This window comes from Gracilinanus agilis, chromosome 3 (genome assembly GCF_016433145.1).
Source record: "Gracilinanus agilis isolate LMUSP501 chromosome 3, AgileGrace, whole genome shotgun sequence".
NCBI lineage: Eukaryota > Metazoa > Chordata > Mammalia > Didelphimorphia > Didelphidae > Gracilinanus > Gracilinanus agilis.
In genome coordinates, this window is record NC_058132.1 from 236226093 (window position 1) to 236249053 (window position 22961).

Below are 22961 nucleotides of genomic sequence, written 5' to 3' on the forward strand. Positions count from 1 at the left end.
TCTAAAATAAGACTTAAGCAAGAAAAATCTGAAAAAGAGCTTTTTTAAAATTTGTTATAGTACCCATTTGTTTGCTTGTTTTTTGCCACCTAGTTTAAAGTATTTTTCATTTTAAGCAGCTAGAATATAAAGTCATTTATAATATCAGATTGTGTGTGTGTGTGTGTTGGAGACATCTTGCAGAAAGCAGAGATCATAGATCTAGAGCTTAGAGGATATATAATCCAATCCCTTCATTTTACAGATAAGGGAAATGTGACCCAGCAAAGGATTATATGACTTGCCCAAAGACATACAGGTAGATAAGCATTAGAGGTGGAATTTGAACCAAGATCCTCTTACTTTTTGCTATACACTTTGTCACCTATGCTGCTGCCCTCCCGGATTCAACACACTTTCCACAACCTTCAATTCTTATATTTCTACTATCCCACTTTTATCTTTGTTTCAGAACAAATTTCTTTAAGTGGCATGCACTGATATAAGTATATTTGAATGTCTTCCACTGAATTGATATATATCTTAACATTGATTTTGTATTCAAACATAATTTTACTATCTTACTGTCTTTGCCTCTGATTGTAAACATGCTTTATGTAGGAGACAAAGATATGTAGTTATTGTCTTTAAGGTGAATATTTACTTTTTGGAGAAGAGAATAGAACCTAAAGATAACCAAACTAAAATACAAAGATAAGGTTCTGGCCTCGGATACTTTGTAGTTTAGCAACCATGGGCAAGTCACTTAATCCCCATTGCCTAGTCCTTACCACTCTTCTGCCTTGGAACCAATACATAGTATTGATTCTAAGACAAAAAATTAAGGGTTTTAAAAAAATAAAAAATAAGAAAACTAGCAACTCTTGAGTAGGGTTTATAAAATTTGTTCATAATCAATTTAGGATAACTTACTGCAAAATGTTTAAAATATGAATGAATTATCTTTTTTCTCAAAATCATTTCATTTTGGTATAACATTGTATTGAATCCCAAAATATATTCTTATTATAAAACCTCATAAAAAATCATGAAAAAAAAAAACATTTTAAAGCATCAACTCAACATATTGAATTAACAACAAAACTGTAAAGAAAATTTCTCCAAAAGAGCATTCCCGTCTTTCCCTTGTCATTGGCAATCAATTTTTCAAAGTTTCTGCTCTGAATGGTGGATCCATGGTAATTTACCAGAGGGCAAATTATTCTTTGAGCCTGGGCTCCAAGGGCCATTAATCCATTAATATTCCACGGGTCAGATGTAATTTGTTTTATTTGTTTTTAATTTTTTTATTTTAATAACAAATTTCCACATGTTTCCCAAAGTTATATGATCCGTATTATCCTCTTCCCTTCTCCTCCTGGAGCTGACAAGCAATTTAATCTGGGTTATACATGTATTATCATACAAAACATTTCCATATTATTCATTTTTGTATGTGAATAATCTTATAAAACCAAAACCTCAAAACATATATTCAAATAAACAAGTGTTAAATCATATGTATTCATCTGCGTTTCTACTCCAACAGTTCTTTCTCTGGAAGTGGATAACATTCTTTTTCAAAAGTCCCTCAGAATTATCCTGGATTCATAGTATTAGTGTTAGTAGCAAAGTCTCTCTCACTTGATTGTTCCACAATATTGCAGTTACCATGTATAATGTTTTTCTGGTTCTGCTTATTTCACTCTGCATCAGTTAACAGATCTTTCCAGAACTTTCTGAAATCATCCTGTTCATCATTCCTTACAGCACAATAGTATTCCATCACCCTCATATACCACAATTTGTTCAGCCATTTCCCAATTGTTGGACATCCCTTTGGTTTCCAATTATTTGCCACCATAACAAAAAGCAGTTATTAGTATTTTTGTACAAATTGGTCCTTCCCATTCAGATGAAATTTTTAAACTAAATGTTGGATATGACCTATGACCTTTGGGTGAGAAGTACCAATCTTTGTCATTAATATTTTATAGTTGCAGGTAGCTGAAAAAATTATCTTGATGTGTCTGTTAGGAAGTGGAGCTGAACTGAGGTTCCAGAATATCCTATCTCTTTATATTCCTTCTCAATGATATAGTTCCAGGGTTTTATATAATATGTAAACTGAGTTTTCTATTTAAATACAATATCATTAAACTATATTTATAGTTTGTATGCATGATTTGAATGAATGACTTATTTACAGAAGTACGAAAGATCTTTTATTTAGTTTGCTTTTTTCCCTTAAAGGTCAATCGTGGGAATGACTATGTATAATCAAGCCACACAAGAAATTGCAAAACCTTCAGAGCTCTTAACAAGCGTAAGGGCATATATGACAGTACTACAGTCAATAGAAAATTATGTGCAAATTGACATTACAAGAGTATTTAATAATGTTCTTCTTCAGCAAACACAACATTTAGACAGTCATGGAGAGCCAACCATTACAAGCTTATACACAAATTGGTAAGACCTTAAATTGAATCAGTGTACATATGACATTACCTTAATATGCTATATGTACATTTTCTTTATGTTGAAATAAATAAGGATATTTTTCTACTATATTTGTAATCTTTTTAAAAAAGTATATTCAGTAGTAAGTTTTGAATTATTGTTTGGACTTTTCTCTTATCATAATGATCATATGCTTCTATTTAGGTATTTGGAGACTTTGTTGAGGCAAGTTAGCAATGGCCACATAGCTTATTTTCCTGCAATGAAAGCATTTGTGAATTTGCCCACAGAAAATGAGCTAACTTTTAATGCAGAAGAATATTCAGACATATCAGGTAAACTTTTGTTTGAAGATTTCATTTGTTATTTTTTTTGTTTTAATTCTCTTAAGTTACATTGTAGAAAATCAGACTCAAATGGGAGTCATTTATTTTTAAGGAAAGTTTTGGCTTTTTAGAATTACCTCTTTGTCTTTCATGAATCAACTTTGGATATATTATTTAGAATTGTTTTTTCTCTGATCTGTGTATTTACAATTGTCTTTTCCACTTAATGCTTGGATATTCAAGGATTTACTTTTAAAATAATTTGACTTAAATCTCAGGTGAATGAAATTAAATTATTTTCTTTCTTAGAAATGAGGTCACTATCAGAATTGCTAGGTCCATATGGTATGAAGTTCCTCAGTGAAAGCCTTATGTGGCATATTTCATCACAAGTTGCTGAACTTAAGGTAATGGTTTTCATTATTTCATTTTTTTAGTTAAATGGAATAAATTTTGAAATGTCATGGTAGAGGTGATTAAGCAAAATATGTTTTCTAGAATATTGATTATTTCATTACCTTTAATAACAATCAGAATTTCAGAATTAGAAGGGACTTTTTCTGAGATACAAGAATAAACTATAGAATATTTCTAATAAGTGATGGTACAAAGATAACATTTATAAAGAGATTTGCAGACTTTAAAGTTTTAAAAATGTGAATCTTTATGATGATGCTCATTTATCAAGAAGCATTTAGTTATTCAGAACTAACTCTGTGCCAGTATTAGCTAGACAGTACAAAGACATAAGGAAAACAATTCTTAACCTCAAAGAATTTACTTTCTAAAGGGGAATACAACATATATTCATATGTGTATACAAAATTTATAGAGGCTAGCATTAGCAACTAGAATCAGGAAACGTGTTATGTGGAAGGATGATATCGAGTTGAGCTTTGAAAGGAATTAGTGATTCCAATAAAACATGTTCAATATGTTGCCAAGTCCTATAAATATTACCTTTGTAACATTTCTTATATACTTCTCCTTCTTTCCTCCTATATTGTCATCACCTTCATTGTAGGCCCTTATCACTTCCCACCTAGATTATTGTCAAAGACTATTTGTCTCCCTGCATCAGATCTTAACCTGTTCAAGTCCATTCTCCACTCAGCTTTCAAATTGATCTTCCTTAAAGTCTGGTAATATCATCCTCCCCATTCAGTAAAATCCAATATAAATTCCTCTTTTTAGCTTTTATAGCTTTTTGTAATCTGACCTCTTCTACCATTAGTCTTCTTAAATATACTTACTTACCTCCACCTATTTTTTAATCCATTTTCACTGGCCTCTTTGCTATTTCTGATATCTGAAACTTCATGTGTCAACTGAGAATTTTCACTGGCTGTCCCCCATAGTTGGAACTCTCCTTCATTTCAGTCTCCTGCCTTCTTTCAGTTCTCAGCTAAAGTCCCATTTTCTGTTAGAAACCTCCTAAACTTAATGCCTTTCTTCTTTCGATGGCCTCCAATTTATCCTGTATTTAGTGTGTATCTTTTTTTAATGAGTTTCTTTCATTTCATTTTTCCCTTTCTTTTATATCCCTTACACTTAGCACAGTGCTAGCATTTTAGGCCCTTAATAAATGCTTGTTGACAACTTGATGTGGAACTAGAGTTCAGGAGAGGGACCAGGGCAAGATACTTCGATCTGAGAATCTTCTGCATGGTAGTGATATTTAAACCTATGGAAGTTGATGGGTTCTCTGAGAGAATAAAAAGAGAGAAGACTGGAGGGCTTAGGACAGAGCCTTAGGGCATATGCAGATAAAGGGGTGACATTTGGGTTATTCAGCAAAGGAGAAAAAGAAGGCTTAATTAGCCAGGAATTTGGAGAACCAAGAAAACTGTGTCAGGAAAATCCAGAGAAGAAAGAATATCCAAGGGAGAGAGAGTAATCAGTATCACATGGTACAGAAAGGGCAAGAAGGATGAAGATTGAAAAAAGGACATTGGATTGACAGTTAGAAGCAATTAACTTTGAAGACTGAAGGTTCAGTGAAATGATGAGAGTCTGAAACCAAGGGGTTGAGGAGTAAGGGGAAAAGAAGTAGAGGCAATGTGTGTGATATGGTGCAAAAGGTGCAAATCAACCCTGCAAAGCCTTACTGCAGGATCAATCTCCAGGATCAACTGCCTCTAGTCAGGGTTCTAAACCCTTTTCAACTGTCAGAAATTCTGCAGTAAGGCTTTGCAGGATTGATTTTCACCTTTTGCACCACAGTGGAGAGTTGAGTTTAGATTCTAGGAAGCAACTCCTATGGAGAATGTACCAGCCATTCCTTCTTACTGCCACCTCTGGGGTAAGCAAGCACCATAGAGACAAGAGGCCACATGTGCTAGATAGGTCAAACTACCACCATGACCTTCAATCCACTGCCTTACCTCAGTTGCTAGTTGAGACAACACAGGACCCTGAATCTCAAAAGAACTTTAGGAATAGCAGTTCCACCTAGATCACTAGCCTTGCTTCTGGCCACAGGCCATACCGCCATCATTGAGGAGAGGCAGTTATTATGAAGAAGAGACCCTATTCTCATCCTCATCATCACCAATTGCTTGCCAACTGCCACCAAGGAGTAGGTAAAGCCAGAATCCCTGGGAGTCATAGTAGTCCCCAGACCACTGGTCTTACTTCCATAGCCATCATCTGGAGAAGCAACTTATGTGGAGAATGTGCCATTAATCCCCACCAACCCGTTGTGTAGGAAAGCCAACCTAAGTAAAAAAGAGAGCAAGAGAGAAGTGGTAGCATGTGCTAGGTAAGTCAAACCATTATCACCTCCCCATAGATCTCCAGGAAGATAAGCAATAACTCTACACCTAAGATTTGGGTAATGGCAGAAACCCTTCCTCTCCTCCCATATCACACTCTCATATCCTACTTCTTGCTCAACCCATGCAGCCATCATCCTTGGAAACAATCTCTATAGAACATAGCCTGGAAGCAACTTCTGTGGGTGCTTCAGGCACAAGTACTGAATCTCCAGAAGACAAAATTCTTGCCACCAAAGTCTTTGGTACTGTCAAATGGTTCAACACACCAGAAATTGATAAGATTTTGTCAGTGGAAATGTTCAGTCATCACTAAAAATTAAGAGCCTGCTTTGTGCCAGAGCACTCTATGAAGCACTGGGAACACAAAAGAAAATGAAGGAAAAGACCATCTTTGCCCTCAAAGACCTTACAATCTATTGGAGGAAAACAAAAAACAAAAGGAAGCAAAAGATGGGGAAAAGGGAGCAGATTTGCGAACATAATGAAGTCAGAGAAGTGGCAAGGTAGTTCAGCTAGATAAGAAATGAAGAAGTATCTGAACTGAGATCTCTCCTTAACTGGAGCTTGAAGTTTATGACCCCACCCTCCAATCAGACAGGCAGAGGATAGTGATGAGATGGAGTACAAAGGCTTGTGAGATCTTATGGGATGATGAGGTCATCCCAATAGTGACCTTCTTAGGGCATGTTGGAGAAATCAGTTAGTGTTCCAAAAGTAGTACACATGTGAGAAAGGAGGAAATGACATTAAAGATAATACGTTATCATCTGCTTTGCCATTGCACCCATCTGACTTGAAACTGAAACTTTGTGTGTGTGCTATCTTCCCCTTCAGAATGTTGTGAGCAAGGGGCAGCTGGGTAGCTCAGTGGATTGAGAGCTAGGCTTAGAAACAGGAGGTGCTAGGTTCAAATGTGGCCTCAGACACTTCCTAGCTTTGTGATCCTGGGTAAGTCATTTAACCCCCATGGTCTAGCCCTTAACGCCCTTTTTCCTTGGAACCAATATATAGTATTGATTCTAAGATGGAAGGTAAGAGTTAAAAAAAAAAAAAAAAGTTGTGAACAAGAACTGTCTTATTTTTCTATTTTTGTCCTTAACACACAGTACACATACACAAAAAACACAACACTTAATGCCTATTCATCATCATTTGTAAGAAAGGATAAAAGTTTTTTAAAATACTTTTTTCTTTTTATTTTTCTCTTTTTTATTAAAATTTTTTCAATTATCAAGGATTTTTTCTCCTTCCTACTTTTCTTCATCTCCAGTAGAAAAAATAAATAAACCCCTTTTAAAAAATGTCCATATTGACAATATCCAGAAATATATATCTTTTTACATATTTAGTACATAATCTTTCTCTCAGGAGATACATAGCATTCTTCATTATCATTCCTGGAATCATGGTTATCATTTGCATTTATCAAAGTTCTTAAATCTTTCAGAATTGTTTTTACAATGTAGATACAGTATAAACTGTTCTCCTTAACCTATTCACTGTACTCATCAGTTCATTTTAATCTTTCCAGTTTTCTCAGAAACCATAGTACAGTAATATTCCATTACATCTTTATGCCATAATTTATTCAGTCAGTACCCAATTCATAGATATTACTTTAGTTTTCAGTTCTTTGCCCCTTAAAAGAGAAGTTGCTATCAGGTTTTTGTGTTCATAGAACATATCTTTGATGTTGTTGGGGGTATAGACCTAGTAGTGATATTGCAAGTGAAGGTTTTTTTTTAAAGGACGTGGGGAAATCTAGGAATGCTTGCAGATGACATGGATGGTCCAAAAGATAAGGACTGAAAATTAGAAAATAAGAGGTTTTAATTATAAGGGCAACCTGTATTGATGAGACAGGTGGATGGCATCAGAGTTGCATTTAGAGTAGGTAGTCTGACAAAAAAAGGATGACTTACAGATTTATATTACATATTTATCCGCAGACTCTCTCCTGAGCTTTGGTGCCATATCATTAACTACCTAGTAGACATTTCCATTAGTTAGTCTCCCTACCTTATATCTCTCCCCACTCTAAATCTGCCTGCCAGATAGCTTCTGGAATAATTTTCCTTAAGAAGAAAGGACCATGTCATTTCTTCATCCAAATCCCTATGGTTCCTGATTCCCTCATAGATAAATATAAACTCCTATTTGTTTTTTAAAGCCCCATCCTCTTGTTCAACTTCATTCTACATCACTCCCCTGTGTGTGTTCTGCTGTATAGACATATTGGCTGTATCTGTTCCACCACATTGAATATTCCCTCTCCTGTCTCCATATCTTTGTTCTGGTTATTCCCCTATACCTAAAATGCCCTTCCCAGTCATCTCTACCTCTCCAAATCCCTCACTTCCTTCAGGGCACAACCCAAGTTCTATCTTTTACTCTAAAACTTTTTGTGATCTCTCCCTAAGTGCCCTTCTAGTACCTAGTGTTTACATTTTATACTTATTCCATTTGATATGTTCACACATATGTGTATATGCATTGTCTTCCCCAGTAGAATAGAATGTAACCTCTTTTGACTAAGGATTATTTTATTCTTTTTATTTATTTATATCTCTAATAGCTAACATAATGCCTGGTATGTGGAAACATTTAATAAAAGCTTATTGATTAATCGAAATGCCAAGCTCTTCAACAGAGACTTTATAAAGTAAAGGAGCAGAGAATGAGTGATTGATGGCAAGGGCTTCTAAGATGTAGACTTGGGAAAAGAAGCTTGTCAGTTAAATTATGATGTAACGTTTTCTGTTGTTAAAATAGAGTTAAGGCACTTATAAAAGAAACTTCAAAAGAAAAGAAAAGGTTCAAACAGTCTGCTCCCCACAGACTGTGAATAGTGGAGAAAATAAAAGGATTGCTTTACTTCAGTGAGGGACCAATTCAGATTGGATAGCATACATTTGTAGTGAACTCAACTGGCATAGTTGCGTCACTTCTTTCAGCAACATTTAGCAAGAAAGGCAAAAGCACAATGTATTCAATACTAAAGGATAGTGTAATATGAACTTACAGTGTCAAAATTTGGAAGAAAGAGAAATTAATACAAAGTTTAATGTAATGGGTAAGCAGTGCAGACTCAAGGGACTGGACTGAAAGTCAAAATGATAGCAGAGAATAGGTTGAAGTGAAATTTAGTGTGCAGGGAGAGAGGCAATGATAGAATGTTGCAGTCAGTTAAAGGAATTTTAGAATTTTCTTGTCTATGAAAGTAGCTCAACATATATGTTGAAGTTCTCTTGTGTAAGGCCAAGAGGTTATATAGAAGAGGGAATGCCATGATCCGAATATTGAACATTTTGAAAGGGGAGAGAGAATGACCTGGGCTTTAACATATTTTTTCACTCCCAGACAACATTTTTATGTATTTTATTTGGTGATAAATATTATATATTTGGTGAGAAAGGTTGTATAATTGAATGTGAAGTTAATTTTAAAATTCTTAAGTACATGCAAGTCAGTTGATGATCTGAATTTTAACAGTAAATTTAGCAGATATATAAGGAAATATTATTTTCTAGGAGCAAAACAATATTTGAATGAATATGTGTAATAGTAAATATTTTAGGGTTTTTCCTGGTGTTCATTATACTGTTGTGTCTTTTTTTTCCCGCCTTCTCATTCTGATATTTTCCTTATTGTTTACCTTACTTTATTCTATATCTGCATATGGGCAGCTAGATAGCTCTGTGTAGTGAGTGCTGGGCCTGGAGCCAGGAATATAGATCTTCCTGAGTTCAATAAGGTGTTTGGATGACAGATTTATTTACACGTTAGTATGCTGCACACTAATCTATGCTATTAAACAATTCTGAATATCAATGGTAATTTTTAAGGATAAAATAAAATCTCTACTTTTCTAAGCACTATATTATTTTTCTTAAAGCTTCCATTAATTTCCTACAATAATAATGGCTCATTTATATAGTGCTTTATTTCAAATTTTTTCATTTCTTTGTTACATTAAAATTTCTACATAATTCCCCCCACTCTTCCCTCTCCCCATTAAGGAGGACATCATTTGATGAATAAATAAATTTATATGTAAAACTTATGTCTTGCTTATTTCTATTTATCAGTTCTTTCTCTGGAGGTAGACATACACAAGTCATTTTTCAAATAATATTTCATTAATATATATAATACTTTCTTGGTGCTGCTCATTTTACTCTTCATAATTTCACGTAGGTCTTTCCATGTTGTGTTATTAAATTAATCTCATCATTTCTTTCAGTGCAATGGTATTCCATTACAATTATATGTCATAACATGTTTAGCCATTCCCCAATTAATGATAATCCCTTCAATTTCCAGTTCTTTCATACCACAAAGAGAGCTGCTATAAGTATTTTAGTAGGATGTTTTCCTTTTTGCCTGATATCCTTAGGAAATAAACCTAATTGCTGGGTATATTTTACTGTTTACATAGTGTTTTCCTCAGAGTAAAGCTATTAGTTAAATAAGAATTGTCCCATAGACCTGTGATGGTGAAACTATGGCATATGTGCCATCTCTAACATGCAAAGTGCTTTCTGTGGGCATGTGTGCCGTGGCTCCCAGTCCACACAAGTTCATTCCTAGAAAGGCAGAAGGACTCAGGCAGAGCTGCTTCCCCCCCTCCACTGTGCCTGAGAACATTTTTTTTCAGAGTACCTGCCCCTCTGCCCATAAGCCCAGTGGGAGCTGTTCACAGGTGGCAGTGCTAAAGGGAAGTAGAACACTCGGGCAACTCCCCTTTCCCTCTCCACACTCACTGGGGACATTCTTCACTTCACCCTCACTTCCGCCCAGCATCCAATGCAAGTGTTTCCTTCTTCCCCTATGTGCGAAAAGGGAAGAGGTGGTGTGTGGTGCCTGCCTGGCACTCAGTCTCTTTTTTTTTCTTAATTTATCTATTTATTTACTTGTTTCTTTTTTAAGCCCCTACCTTGCATCTTGGAATCAATACTGGGTATTGGTTCCAAGGCAGAAGAGTGGTAAGAGCTAGGCAATGTAGGTTAAATGACTTTCCCAGGGTCACACAGCTAGGAGTGTCTGAGGCCAGATTTGAACCCAGTACCTCCCATCTCTAGGCCTGACTCTCAATCCACTGAGCTACCCAGCTGTCCCCTTGGCACACAGTCTCTAAAAGGTACACCATCACTGCCATAGATCCTTATTTCAGTTGTGGATGTTGTTAATGGACCAGGTGGTAAAAACCTTTGTCATAGTTGGAATTCTAGTTTTTACTTCATACCCAGTATGCTGTGCTGTTTGTAAGGATAAGATTAAACCTTTTCTGTCCATTTTAAAATAAAATTAATACAAAATAATTGGTTCATTGCTTAAGTGAGCTTAAAGTTGTGTTTTTTAAAATATATTTCTTACACTATTTTGAACTAAACAGACTAATATATCTTATAGGAATTGCTTTTCATTTCCATTTTCAAGGTGATTTCAGTTCTTTCTCAAGCAGAGTGCCTTTTTGATATAGAGTGTACTAATGTTTGAATGAAGAAAAGCCAGAGACTTTTTTTCTCCATATCTGTTGACTCTGAGTAAATTGTATTTCAGACTTAGTCATTACTTTATGCATACATGGTGCTGGCAGGAAAGTGTGTTTTTATTACTTTCTTGGGGAAAAATAACCAGTCTCCTCTCCCTGCTCAAATTCCTGGGTTGTTGCATTTGGAGTCATGTCCATTGAACCAATTTCTTTCCCAGCCAAAAGAATTGTTTTGGCAATTTCCATATCAGTTTTTCCTTCTTCTTCCTCACAGGGACCTAGAAGACATTTACAAATTAAATAAGAAATCAGGATCTTTTATTATAAAATTCCTTGTTTGGATTTCTGACATTGGTATTAGAATATTGTACCTGAGGTGGATGGGTTACAAAAAGATTCATACTAATAAGTAATGATTTCCAAGAAAAGACAGAACATAGACACACACACACACACACACACACACACACACACACACACACACACACACACATATTTGTAAGACTCATTTTTAGCCAATAAATCAATAAGTACAAAAATAGAACTAAAGATTTGGAGCTAGTCTAATCATAGTCTAAACCAGTTATAGGCAAACTTTTAAAGAGGGGGCCAAAGGAAAGGAAATGCTCATCTGTCAGTCTGTTTCTAAGGCAACTCTTTCGAAGTTTCATTGTATTGTATCCTACTCATTGTAGTCATCAGATCAGGAATAATGTCACGCAGCTGGATAGAACATTTCAGGGGGCTGCATCTGGCCTGCTGGTTGAAGTTTGCCCATCACTGGTCCAAACCCTTCTAAAAGCATGAATTCTGTCATTGTCATCCTCACAAGTTGTTGGTTGTTTAGCCTTCATTTGAATATCTGGGAAACTTGACTCTAAAGACATTCTACGTTTCATTTTTGGACAACTCTTAAACATTTGAATGTGCTTCCTTAAATTAATCTAAAATACACCTCCCTTTAATTTCCACCCATTGATTCTAATTTTGCCATTTGAAACCAAGTAGAGTAGCTAATCTTTCCTCCATACGAAGCCCCCTTAAATATTTCAATCTAGAAATTGCATCATTATTTCTATGTCTTTTCTTCTTTAGGTTAAACTTCTCTGATTCTTTATCCATTATCTCGTATAACATCTTAGTCACCCTTCTTTAGATGTATACCAGCTTATGGATGCCTTTCTTAAAATTCAATACCAAACCGTTCTAATATTCTAGATATGATCTGGTCAGGACATAATATATTGATGAAACTATCAAATCCCTCATTTGATAGATTAAATTTCTCTTCATGTAGCCTAAGTTCAAACTTTATTTTTTAGTTGCCAAATCTAATAGTTAACTCAGTGAGCCATTAGTGTAGGTGGTTACTTAAATGTATGAGTAGTAGAATAAAAAGAAAAGTTATCAAAATGGGGTTATACAGAATCTTTTTAGGTTACTTAATTTAATTGTTGAATATTAGAGAGGTACTATAGGTTCCTGAATAGTGAGACATACCATGAAAATATTGTGTAGAAGACTTAATTTTAATAGAGATAAACTGCTAAACGGGCAGATTATTCTAAGAGTGAGTGATTAGGGCCTTGGGCTGGTAGAAATTTCAGAGTAGAAATTAGTGGATAGTAGTATATTTATATAGCACAAGTAATTAGTAATGAAGGAACCTCATTGTTTTAGAACTAAAGAATTGAGAACGCATTTTATTGTTATTCAGTTCATCTCTCTGCTATGATGGTATTGCTTCTACTTAAATGAATTTTGCATTTTTTAGTAAATGAAATATACAGTGTTTCCAGTAGAAAATTATTCTCCCAGTTCATATATTTAAATCCATTCCTTTCTTTGTTGACTACTCTTCAAATATTTTTATTTAGTTCTATGGTTGTGTTATGTTTAGCCTTCATAATTTGCTCATGAGTCAAAGCTTACCTTCAAATAACTGTGTGGTATCCTTTAGAGAAAAGATAATATGGAGCATCTTGGTTTCATGAGTATTATTATTGCTTGCCAGACTGTAATTTCCCAAGTATGCTCTTATCTTATTAATATACAAAGGTCTATGCCTGACCTGAGATCTTGTTTCTTTTTAGAAACTTGTGGTGGAGAATGTTGATGTCCTAACACAAATGAGGACCAGCTTTGACAAACCAGATCAGATGGCAGCTCTCTTTAAAAGATTATCTTGTGGGTAACATAACTTTTTATGGTTGTACCTTGATGTTTGCTTTTGCCTTGGATTTATATATAAATAGTGAAGTATAAAAAAAAAAATACTATTGCTCTACAGTTAGAAAACATTCATGCAGCTAAAAGTTGTTGGGTACTGAGGTATTCTCTTACAAGTAATTTTTCTTTCACTCTAAATCAATACATTGGGATGTGTGGAGATTAAAATTAATATGCAAAATACTAAATATTATAATTATAAATGTTTTATTAATATAAACTAACAAAAGAAACTAACTAAAAGGTACTAACCAGCTTGTTCCCAGGAACCAAAGAGAAAGAGGGAAGAGTTATAGCCAACTATAAAACAATAACATGACCACATAAACGTGGAGGTGCAGGAGAGATTAAAGGGAATTTTGGGAAATTTAAGGGACTTATGGGGAATGAAGTCCCAAGTTCAGAATTTCCATTTATACAGATGCCATTATCTTTGACAAAGATAAATCCTTATTTTAGCTTTACATAAGAACTAATTCCTATTATATTATTATCCTCTCAGAAAAGTAAGATAGCCCCTACCTTCATGGATTTTACATTTTAATGGAGCTTGCAGCCCGTAAAGGTCACACTGGTTCCAGAGAACTGTTTCGATTAGGAAAACTACAAGATGGTGAACAGAGCCATAGGAGAGTAAATTAACATACTCTGTCCTGTTACTATGGTTATTTTGATTTGTTTATGATTTTGGAACTAGAAAAGGCTTAGGGAGAACAGGTCAACAATCAGAGAAATTGGCTAGTATGTAAACTGAAGCATACTTGGACTTGATGTAGTGAGGTATGTGTAGTACTCACCAATCCATATAGTGCAGGTCCAGTATGAGAGTTACTAAGCTAAAAGGGTTAAATCCGCTAGAACATAGTCCAGGGGTCGGCAACCTTTTTGGCTTTGAGAGCCATCAACGCCACATTTTTTAAAATGTAATTTCGTGAGAGCTGTACAGTGTTCACAGTGTGCGCTCCTGTAACAGCACCTGAAAAACTATTGACTTTATGGCTCCTGCAGAAAGAGCCATATATGGCCCTCAAAAGAGCCAGATATGGCTCAAGAGCCATACGTTGCCGACACCTGGTTTAGTCAGTCAACAAGCATTTATATTAAGTCCTTACTATTTGATAGTACTTTGTTAAGCATTTTTGGGTTATAAAGAAAGCCAGAAACACAGTTCCTGTCCTCAGGAGCCCACATTCTAATGGGGGAGACAATTTATGAGGAATCATTTAAATTTTGTTTATATGTATATGTTGTGTGTTACACATTTGTATGTATGTGTGTGTATATATATATACACATATACACGTGCATTATATTTACACATTTGTCTATTTACATGCATAACATTTAAGTGCATATACATACATGTACATTTACTGATATATCTATGTGTATATGCATATGTGCATATATACACACAGAGATATTAATATCAGAGGGAAGATACTAGCAGTAGAGTAAAGTAGTAAAGTCCTTTTGAATAAAGTAGAATTTGTTCTAAGGCTTGAAAGAAGACCAAGAAGCCAGGAGACAGGAGGTAAAGATTCCAGTCATATGGGACAGCCAGTGAAGAGACAACCAGGAGCTCTAGTACCATGAGCAAGGAATAGCATAGCAAGATAAGTGTTACTAGATTGTAGTGGGCATGGTAGAGAGTAGAGAAAGAAGAATGTAAAGGAAGTAGAGGATGAATGATGAGGAAAGACTTAAGGCAGGGAGATTAACAAGAAGACTATTATAATAATAAAGATATGAGGTGATGACTACACGTTGGATAAGAGAATTTGTGAAATTGGAAAAGGTAACACTTGACAGTAGATTAGATATGTGGTATGAATATGGGTGAGAAGTCAAAAGATGAAACCAAGATTGTAGGCCTGGATGGCTGAGAGGATAGTAATGCTCTGAAGAGTAATTGTGTAATTAGGAAAAGATAGTTTGAGTTAGGGATAAAGGGAAGATAATGTGCTCTCTTTTGGACATGCTGCATTCAGGATATCTATGGAACAACCATTTATCATGGGCATGATCCAGGAATACTGAAAAACAAAACAATTAATCACATTAAAGCACAGAGTAGGATGTTAGATTTTAACAAAAAACTCATTTCAAATTAATAGATTGACTTTGAACTATCTTATGCCTGCCCCTTCTATCATTTCCTCTTTTTTTGGTTTCTGATGAATATATTTGAAGAACTATGTCTAATTTATCTTCTTCATCCTTTTAAAAATTATAGCTGTTGACAGTGTTTTGAAGAGGATGACTATAATTGGTGTAATCCTATCATTCCGATCATTGGCACAAGAAGCACTTAGAGATGTAAGAATTTACTATAAACATGTTCCTATATACTTGTTTTTCCAGAAACTTTATTTGTATCTCAAACAGATCCAGGGCTATATAGGATCAAGTCAGTTCTAGAATTAATTCTCTTATAAAAGTATATTGTAGGGGGCAGCTGGGTAGCTCAGTGGATTGAGAGCCAGGCCTAGGAGACGGGAGGTCCTAGGTTCAAATCTGGTCTCAGACACTTCCCAGCTGTGTGACCCTGGGCAAGTCACTTGACCCCCATTGCCTACCCTTACCACTCTTCCACCTATAAGTCAATACACAGAAGTTAAGGGTTTAAAATTAAAAAAAAAAAAAAAAAAAAAAAAAAAGTATATTGTATTTAAAATTTTGGGTGGTGTTATTCAAACTAATTTCAGCTTTGAGTTTAACTTCCTTGATTATAGTTTGACTGGATATCAGTTTCTGTGTTTTTCAATTTTAATAATATTTAAAACATTTTTTCCCTTTTCGATGATATCATTTCAGGATTGAGTGCATTCCAGTTCAAAGTGTTTAAATATTTAGGAAACCACTTGATAATGTATAAAATAAAAATAACTTTCATGAAGATAGAATAGATCTAATTTTGCATTTTTGTCATTTTCCGGATCCCTGATTTGAAATAATCTAGGTTAAATATGTATTTGTTGTCTTTGAAGGTCTTATCCTACCATATTCCTTTCCTTGTAAGTTCAATTGAAGATTTTAAGGACCACATTCCAAGGGAAACTGATATGAAGGTAATATTATTACTTGCAAGTTTCATTTTTATAGTTCATAAAAATTAAATATTTTAAGTTGTATAAAAATATGTGAATAATCCTAAACTAAAATTTAAGTCTAGCTATTTTAGAGAACTCATATCATATGTCTGTTCTTGAAATTAACTTTAGACAACTTCCCTAAGCGTTAAAAAAAAAATTCAAAATTTGTCTCCATGATGCATGGGCATTCCGGTTATCAATGTTCTTTGATCATTTTATTCAGCAAATACAGTTGACTAAAGATAACTCTTCTTTGGTTTATGCCAAGAACCATTTTAGGCATGTATCTATACAAATAGATCTTCATATCTATTTTAAATTCTGTTAGAATGTAATACTTTCGTAATTGAACAAATATAGGCCTGGCTCTCTAGAAAAGTAAGCTGTATCACTTAATTAAATCTAATGTACTGTTATAATGAGATTTGTCTAGTAAGGTGGTAAAGTGATTGTAATAAGGGAATTGGCTAGAGGTAATAGGGAAATTAAGGCAAGTTAAGGTTGCAATAGGGGATAAGACAGGTAAGGGACTAAAGGTAGGGTGATAGGGATAAGGCACTGTGGATAGGGGTTTGTGGATCCCTAAGGCAGTAAGTAGGTAATGAAGGTACAATGGTAAAGGTGGTAGATTGAGGTGGTAGGAGAAGTAAGGGAATGACTGAGTTTAGGGAATATAAACGTGGAGGTATAAAGAGTTGCACAGGAAAGGATGAGGTATTTTGGCAGACAGCTGCAGCCTGGGAGACAGAGACTGGTTATACAGACTGGGTATACAGGTTTGAGACAGAGACACTGGAGGGAAACAAACTGAGCCCTTCAAGTAAGAAGAGAACTTCTACAAAGCTTAGGGCCAGCCAAGAATGACTTGAAACTGACTAGAGGGCTTTCTAGTCAGTTTATCAGGTTCACAAAGGAAGAGTTCAGAGGAAGTATTGAGATTACACTTCCTCCAAAATGAACACCTCCAATTCCCTTCAAGACCCAGAGACAATATTATTCCTTTCTCCCCTTCTACCTCTCTTATCAATCAACTAATGAACTAGCCAAAGGTTTGAGTAAGTGACAAACAGGGTTTATTGATTTTTAGGGTTGATTGGAAGGGATTGAGGGATACGAGGTAACTCTTACAGCCACCTAGAGAAAGCCTCAGGTGGGGAGAGGGAGACTGGAATGTGAGACTGAGAAAGGACCTGCCTAACTCACCCCCAAAGGGTTTTGTAGCCTATAGGGTTAGGAAAGTTGGATACAATGATTTAAGAGATAATTTGTAACAAGGGTAAGCCCTAATTGACCTCAGGGAAATTATGTCTACCAAGTTTGAAAGCTAACCCTAGATCTACCCTTCTTTCAAAAACCCCAAGAAATTTAGGAAGGGAAAATGATGATTGGGAATAAGGGAGGTTAGGGAGATCCAAAGGAAATAGTTAAGCTAACAAATTTTAAGAGAAAAGCTGCAGAATGTAGGCCATGTTTTCAGTCCAAAGAATAGAGCTCAGTTGACCATCCTACTCTCATCGAGTCTCCAGGGTCAACTGTCTAACCTCAGGATTCTAAACCCTTTTCAACTGACAGAAACTCTTTAGTTAGGCTTTGCAGGGCTAATATGCACCCTTTTGCACTATAGTACATATGCTAAGCTAATTTTACTAAGTATGCAGTTGAGCAGATTATAGTAGATATGGCCATATATAACAATTTTTTTATCCAGATGTAAGAATGTCTTATCCAGTAAGGACACTGGAAGGTTATGAGTTATGTGAACAGATCAGAAAGGCTCAGGATTTGTAGCCTCACTAGTAATGTAGAGTAAAAGATGAAAGTGGTTGTAGGGAAACCTTTAGGCACTGGCAACTTGCAAACCAAATAACACTGCTTCTAAAAATGAATTGAATTATAGACCATTCTTCATAGATATAGGAATTTAAAAGGATCTGGGTATGTATCATATAATAAACTTGGAAGAAGTCCTAAAAAGATAAATTTCACAATGTCTATGCATACTTGTAAACCATGCCTTAAAACAAGTTGTTATATCACTCTTGGCTTTCTTATGGATTACTTTTTTTTTAACTCCTACATTGTTATAACCTGATAAACACAACTCAAAGATATTCTGATATGTTTATATTATTTGAAAGTTCTAAAAGTACTTATTTTTTTTGTAATTATTCACTATGTTTTTTAGTCTTGATATACAAATACTGATTAGAACTATTTTCTTCTACATTCTTCAAATCCAATTAAATTCTGAATCTTGATGTCTTTGCAGTCCTTATTCAATCTATGGCATCTTCTCTACTAATTGCCACCACCCTAATTCAGGAATTCATTTCCTTGGACCCATTGTAGTAGTATTGTTTTATTGATTCCAGTGCCTCCTTTCTTCTTTCCATTCTGTTATTCACACAGCTGTCAGAACACCCTTCATAAACCTATTTAAGACAGGAGAACTCTTGGCTTTGCTCTCAGACCTCTTGTTTTTACTCTCAAGTCAATCTATTCTTCAGATTTTAATCGTTTCATTTTAATATCATAGGATTTTAGGCCAGAAGGGAATTCAGAGCCCATTCAGTCCACCCCTCTCATTTTACAAATGATTAAACTGAAGCCTGGGGAAGTTAAGAGATTTATTTGGAGTCTCACAGCAATGGGCATGTTAGAGGCAAGAGTTGAATCCTGATCCTCAAAACTCTTCCAAAGTCAGTAATCTTTTTGCTGTTTCTTCAGTACGACATAGTCAAGTAAATTGGGATTTAACAACCTCTCTTTGCCTACTGACCATATTATCGTAACCTCCTCTGGCAGAATTTAACTAAATGTCTGCAAGTTGCCTTCTAGCTCTAAAGTTGTAGTCCTATGATTAAGTAACTCCAAATCTATATATCCAACTTAAACAGTTTTCTGAACTGTAGTCTCACATTATCTCCTGCCTACTGGACATCTTCTAGGTTTCCCTGTAAGACCTTTCAAACTCAATGTCCAAAACAATTGGTTATCTTTTTTTTTCTCCCCTCCCAACCTATTCCTTTTTCAGAATTTTCTATTTCTATTAAGGGCTTCATATCCTTCTAGTTCCCAGGTTTGTATCCTTATAGTCTATCCTGACTCTCCTTATCCTTACTAACCTCTTCTAAATATCAGTGGCCACATCTTGTTTTCTACCTGTACAATATCTTGTATGCATTCCCAACTATGACCTTAGTTCAATTTCTCATCACCTCTTTTTTGAACTACTATAATAGACCATCTCTTAAATTGTTCCCTGTACTTCCAGGCTTTCCCTTTCCTAATACATCCTCCATATAGTTGCTAAATTTTTCCCAAAATACATTCTGACTATATTACTTCCCTAATCAAAAACTTTCAAGTGCCTTCTATGGTCTCTGGAATAGTTTACACAATCTTCAGGCTAGTATTTAAGGGGCTGTGTAGACTGACTCCAGCCTTATTTCTTTATCCCAAACTCTTCATTCCAAGAAAACTAGACTACTGGAATACAAGATTTGTCAAACTCTCCACTTCCTCTCCCATTTGTACATGTTTATACTACAGTAGAATGTCCTTTATCTGTGCCTTTCAAAATGCTTGTCTTCTTTTTAGGCTTAACTTAGGTCCCGCCTTTGCATACGTACAGTATCCTCCTCAAAATGTCAGTTCCTAGAGGTTAAAGAACCTTTTCTTTTTTGTCTTTCTATCCCCAGCACCTAATTTAGTACTTTGTACATAGGAATTTAATAAATATTTCTGGTACTGAATTGAATTCAGTTTGCTTGCTGAGTGTTCTGCTGGAATTGTTGATGAATATGTGATAAATATAATTCCAGTAATGTGCGTGTGATTGACAAAGTTTTGAAACAAATTTATTTCTTTACCTTTTGATTTGGTATTTTGTAGACGTTTCTAATTTTAAAAATACAACTCGTGCTTCTATTGGAATTTGCTATAGAAAGTTAATAGGTTTTGTTTGATCTGACAGTAAGAAATGATAATCATGTACTGAAATAACTGTTCCATATAGTTAGATGTTCCATAGATAAAAGGCATGTCTCAGAAATTATCTGGTGTTCTCTCAAAATCTAATTTAGAACAAAACATCTTTTCACTAAAACCTGTATGGATGGGGGGGAGAGGGAGTCAGAAATTTGCTGGGAGTAAGTGGAGGAAAATAATATGCAATGCTCATTACTCTCTCAGGTTGCAATGAATGTTTATGAGTTGTCCTCAGCTGCAGGATTGCCGTGCGAGATTGATCCAGCCTTGGTTGTTGCGCTTTCCTCACAGAAATCAGGTAACAAATCAGATGTGGCAAACTAAAAGTGTATTTGTAAATATATTCTTTGTACTTTTTAGCAAATTCATTTTAAAGTAAATTTTAAACAAAACATAGTTCCTACAGAAGTTTAGTTTAAACTGTAGCTATTACAGACAGCATCCACATTATGAATCAAAATATTCTCAATGTAGAATTCATTATTAGAATGGCCATTTTTTACCTCTACTTTCAAACTTGTTATTTTTAATAATTTATTTCTTTACGAACATTATCTTTGAATGAATACCTTCTTATTTTCTAATAGATTCCTTTCCTAGTTCTTAATGTATAAAGAAGTTATTATATTTTCCTATAATATTTTAATTTCCTTTCATCTTTATTTGGCCATCAAATCAGCAAAGGTTTATTGAATATCCACACTAAGTTTCACAAAGTGAAACTGTGCCATCCCTCAAGAGTCTCATAGGAGGCAAATGTACTTTAAAAACACATATAGAATGACTTCTTGTAGGGAGACATAAGCAGCTGAGGTGAACAGGAAAGATGTTGAGCAAGAGAAGGGAGGGAAAAATATAGGCCTGGGGAACAGTCAGTAAGTACAATGCATGGGAGATGGAGGTTATCAAGTGTTCGATATGAGAAACAGTAAAAAGTCTATTTTAATTGGATGGTAGTGTTTGTGGAGAAAAATAAATGTAGTTAAATTGTTAAGGTAGTTTGTGATAAAGTTGTGAAGAAATTTGAATGCCCAATAGAAGAGTTTATATTTCAACCTTAGGGTAGTAGAGAAATGCTGGTGTTTGTTGAATAAGGTGAAGAGAAAGACTGTTGTGGTCAGACTTTAGGAAAAGTACTTTGGCAACTGTGTGGAGGATTGATTGAGTAGAGAAAGACTTGAGTCAGAGCCCTGATTACTTTATCCTTGTTGCATCTCTTTATGATATACTTGTTTACATCTACTATTGTCTTTTCCCATATATTCAGTTTTCAGTTATCCATGATTTTGGAGACCAGAATAGCTGGAGCTTCATGAATTATTCACAGATTTCAATCATATTTTGCCTTTTCCCTCCCCCCACATCTGTTTCCAGCATTTTTTTCCTTATCCTTTGGTGGAGATTTTAGTGTGTATTTAACATATTATGGGTTAAAAAACAAGGTGTCAACACAGATGAGGAAAGCTCTGAGCTATTCTAATAATAATCATTACATAATATCCTACATAAAAGAAGTCTATTGTTTCCCCAAAGCAGAGTTCCAGGTTCATTAATAATTAGGTCTGTTTTGGTGAATTAAATAAACATTACGAGCAGTAGATAATATTGGAAACTCACTCAATTTTCTTTATGTTAAATTTTAGACCACAGAGTCATATGTATTTTAATTTCAGCAAAATTTTTTAAGTATTTCTCAGGAGAAATGCTAAGGAAATAGATGTCTGAAGGGTCCAAAGTAAGATTTCCTTAGAAGCTGATAATTCCTTTCCATTTCTGAATCAAGAACTGTAAGAAATCAAGTTTTTGAAATAACTCCTTTCCCTCTCTCCCTCCTTGCCTCCTCTTTTTGTCCTATAGTTTTTGGAAAAAGTTAAAAAAATATATTCTGTAAGAGTCATATATAATATATATATATAATTTAGGAAAAAAAATCAACTTTTTATTGATTTTATCCCCTCTTATGTGACTAGTAACCAAATTGTTTTTTCTGTTTGTATAGATCTAACAGAGGTGTGGTTTTAAAATTTTATAATTTGGATTCTTTCTCACATAAATGTCTATCTGCTGGCTGTCCTTGTTAAAAATTCCTGTGTTTTTATTCTCAATTGTTTTTTCCCAGAAAACATTAGTCCAGAAGAAGAATATAAAATTGCCTGCCTTCTTATGGTTTTTGTGGCAGTTTCTTTACCAACACTGGCCAGTAATGTTATGTCTCAGTACAGCCCTGCTATTGAAGGTAATAGAGCTTTCCAATTTCCATTAAGAATGTTTGGCTGTTGGAGAGAAATGGCCTTTATTAAAAATGGTTTCCTTTAAAAAAACAACTCATATTGTAATTCCTATATTGTATCCACAAGCCCCATTATAACTACTTTGCAAAATTTCTGTGAAAGTGTTTTGAAATTTTTTATTTCACCTAATGATCTTTTGTTCTTTTTAAGCCCTCGACTTCCATCTTAGAATCATGTGTATTTGTCAAGACAGAAGAGTGATAAGAGCTAGGCACAGTAGGGTTAAGTGACTTGCTCAGGGTCACACCCATATTTGAAACCAAAACCTCTGGTCTCTAGGCCTGGCTCTCAATCTACTGAACCATCTAGCTGCCTCT

General features: G+C 34.8%; 1 protein-coding gene across 4 annotated transcripts in view; it reads left to right on the forward strand.

Moving 5' to 3' along the window:
- The window catches only part of NCKAP1 (NCK associated protein 1), a 129076-nt gene that overhangs the window by 100541 nt on the left and 5574 nt on the right, over window positions 1–22961 (forward strand). For all 4 annotated transcript variants that reach the window (XM_044669728.1, XM_044669730.1, XM_044669727.1 and 1 more), the window contains 8 exons: window positions 2233–2451; window positions 2647–2777; window positions 3078–3175; window positions 13133–13226; window positions 15505–15587; window positions 16259–16339; window positions 20558–20651; window positions 22473–22589. In XM_044669728.1, coding sequence (XP_044525663.1) covers window positions 2233–2451; window positions 2647–2777; window positions 3078–3175; window positions 13133–13226; window positions 15505–15587; window positions 16259–16339; window positions 20558–20651; window positions 22473–22589 — 917 coding nt within the window. The remainder of the gene's footprint in view (window positions 1–2232; window positions 2452–2646; window positions 2778–3077; window positions 3176–13132; window positions 13227–15504; window positions 15588–16258; window positions 16340–20557; window positions 20652–22472; window positions 22590–22961) is intronic.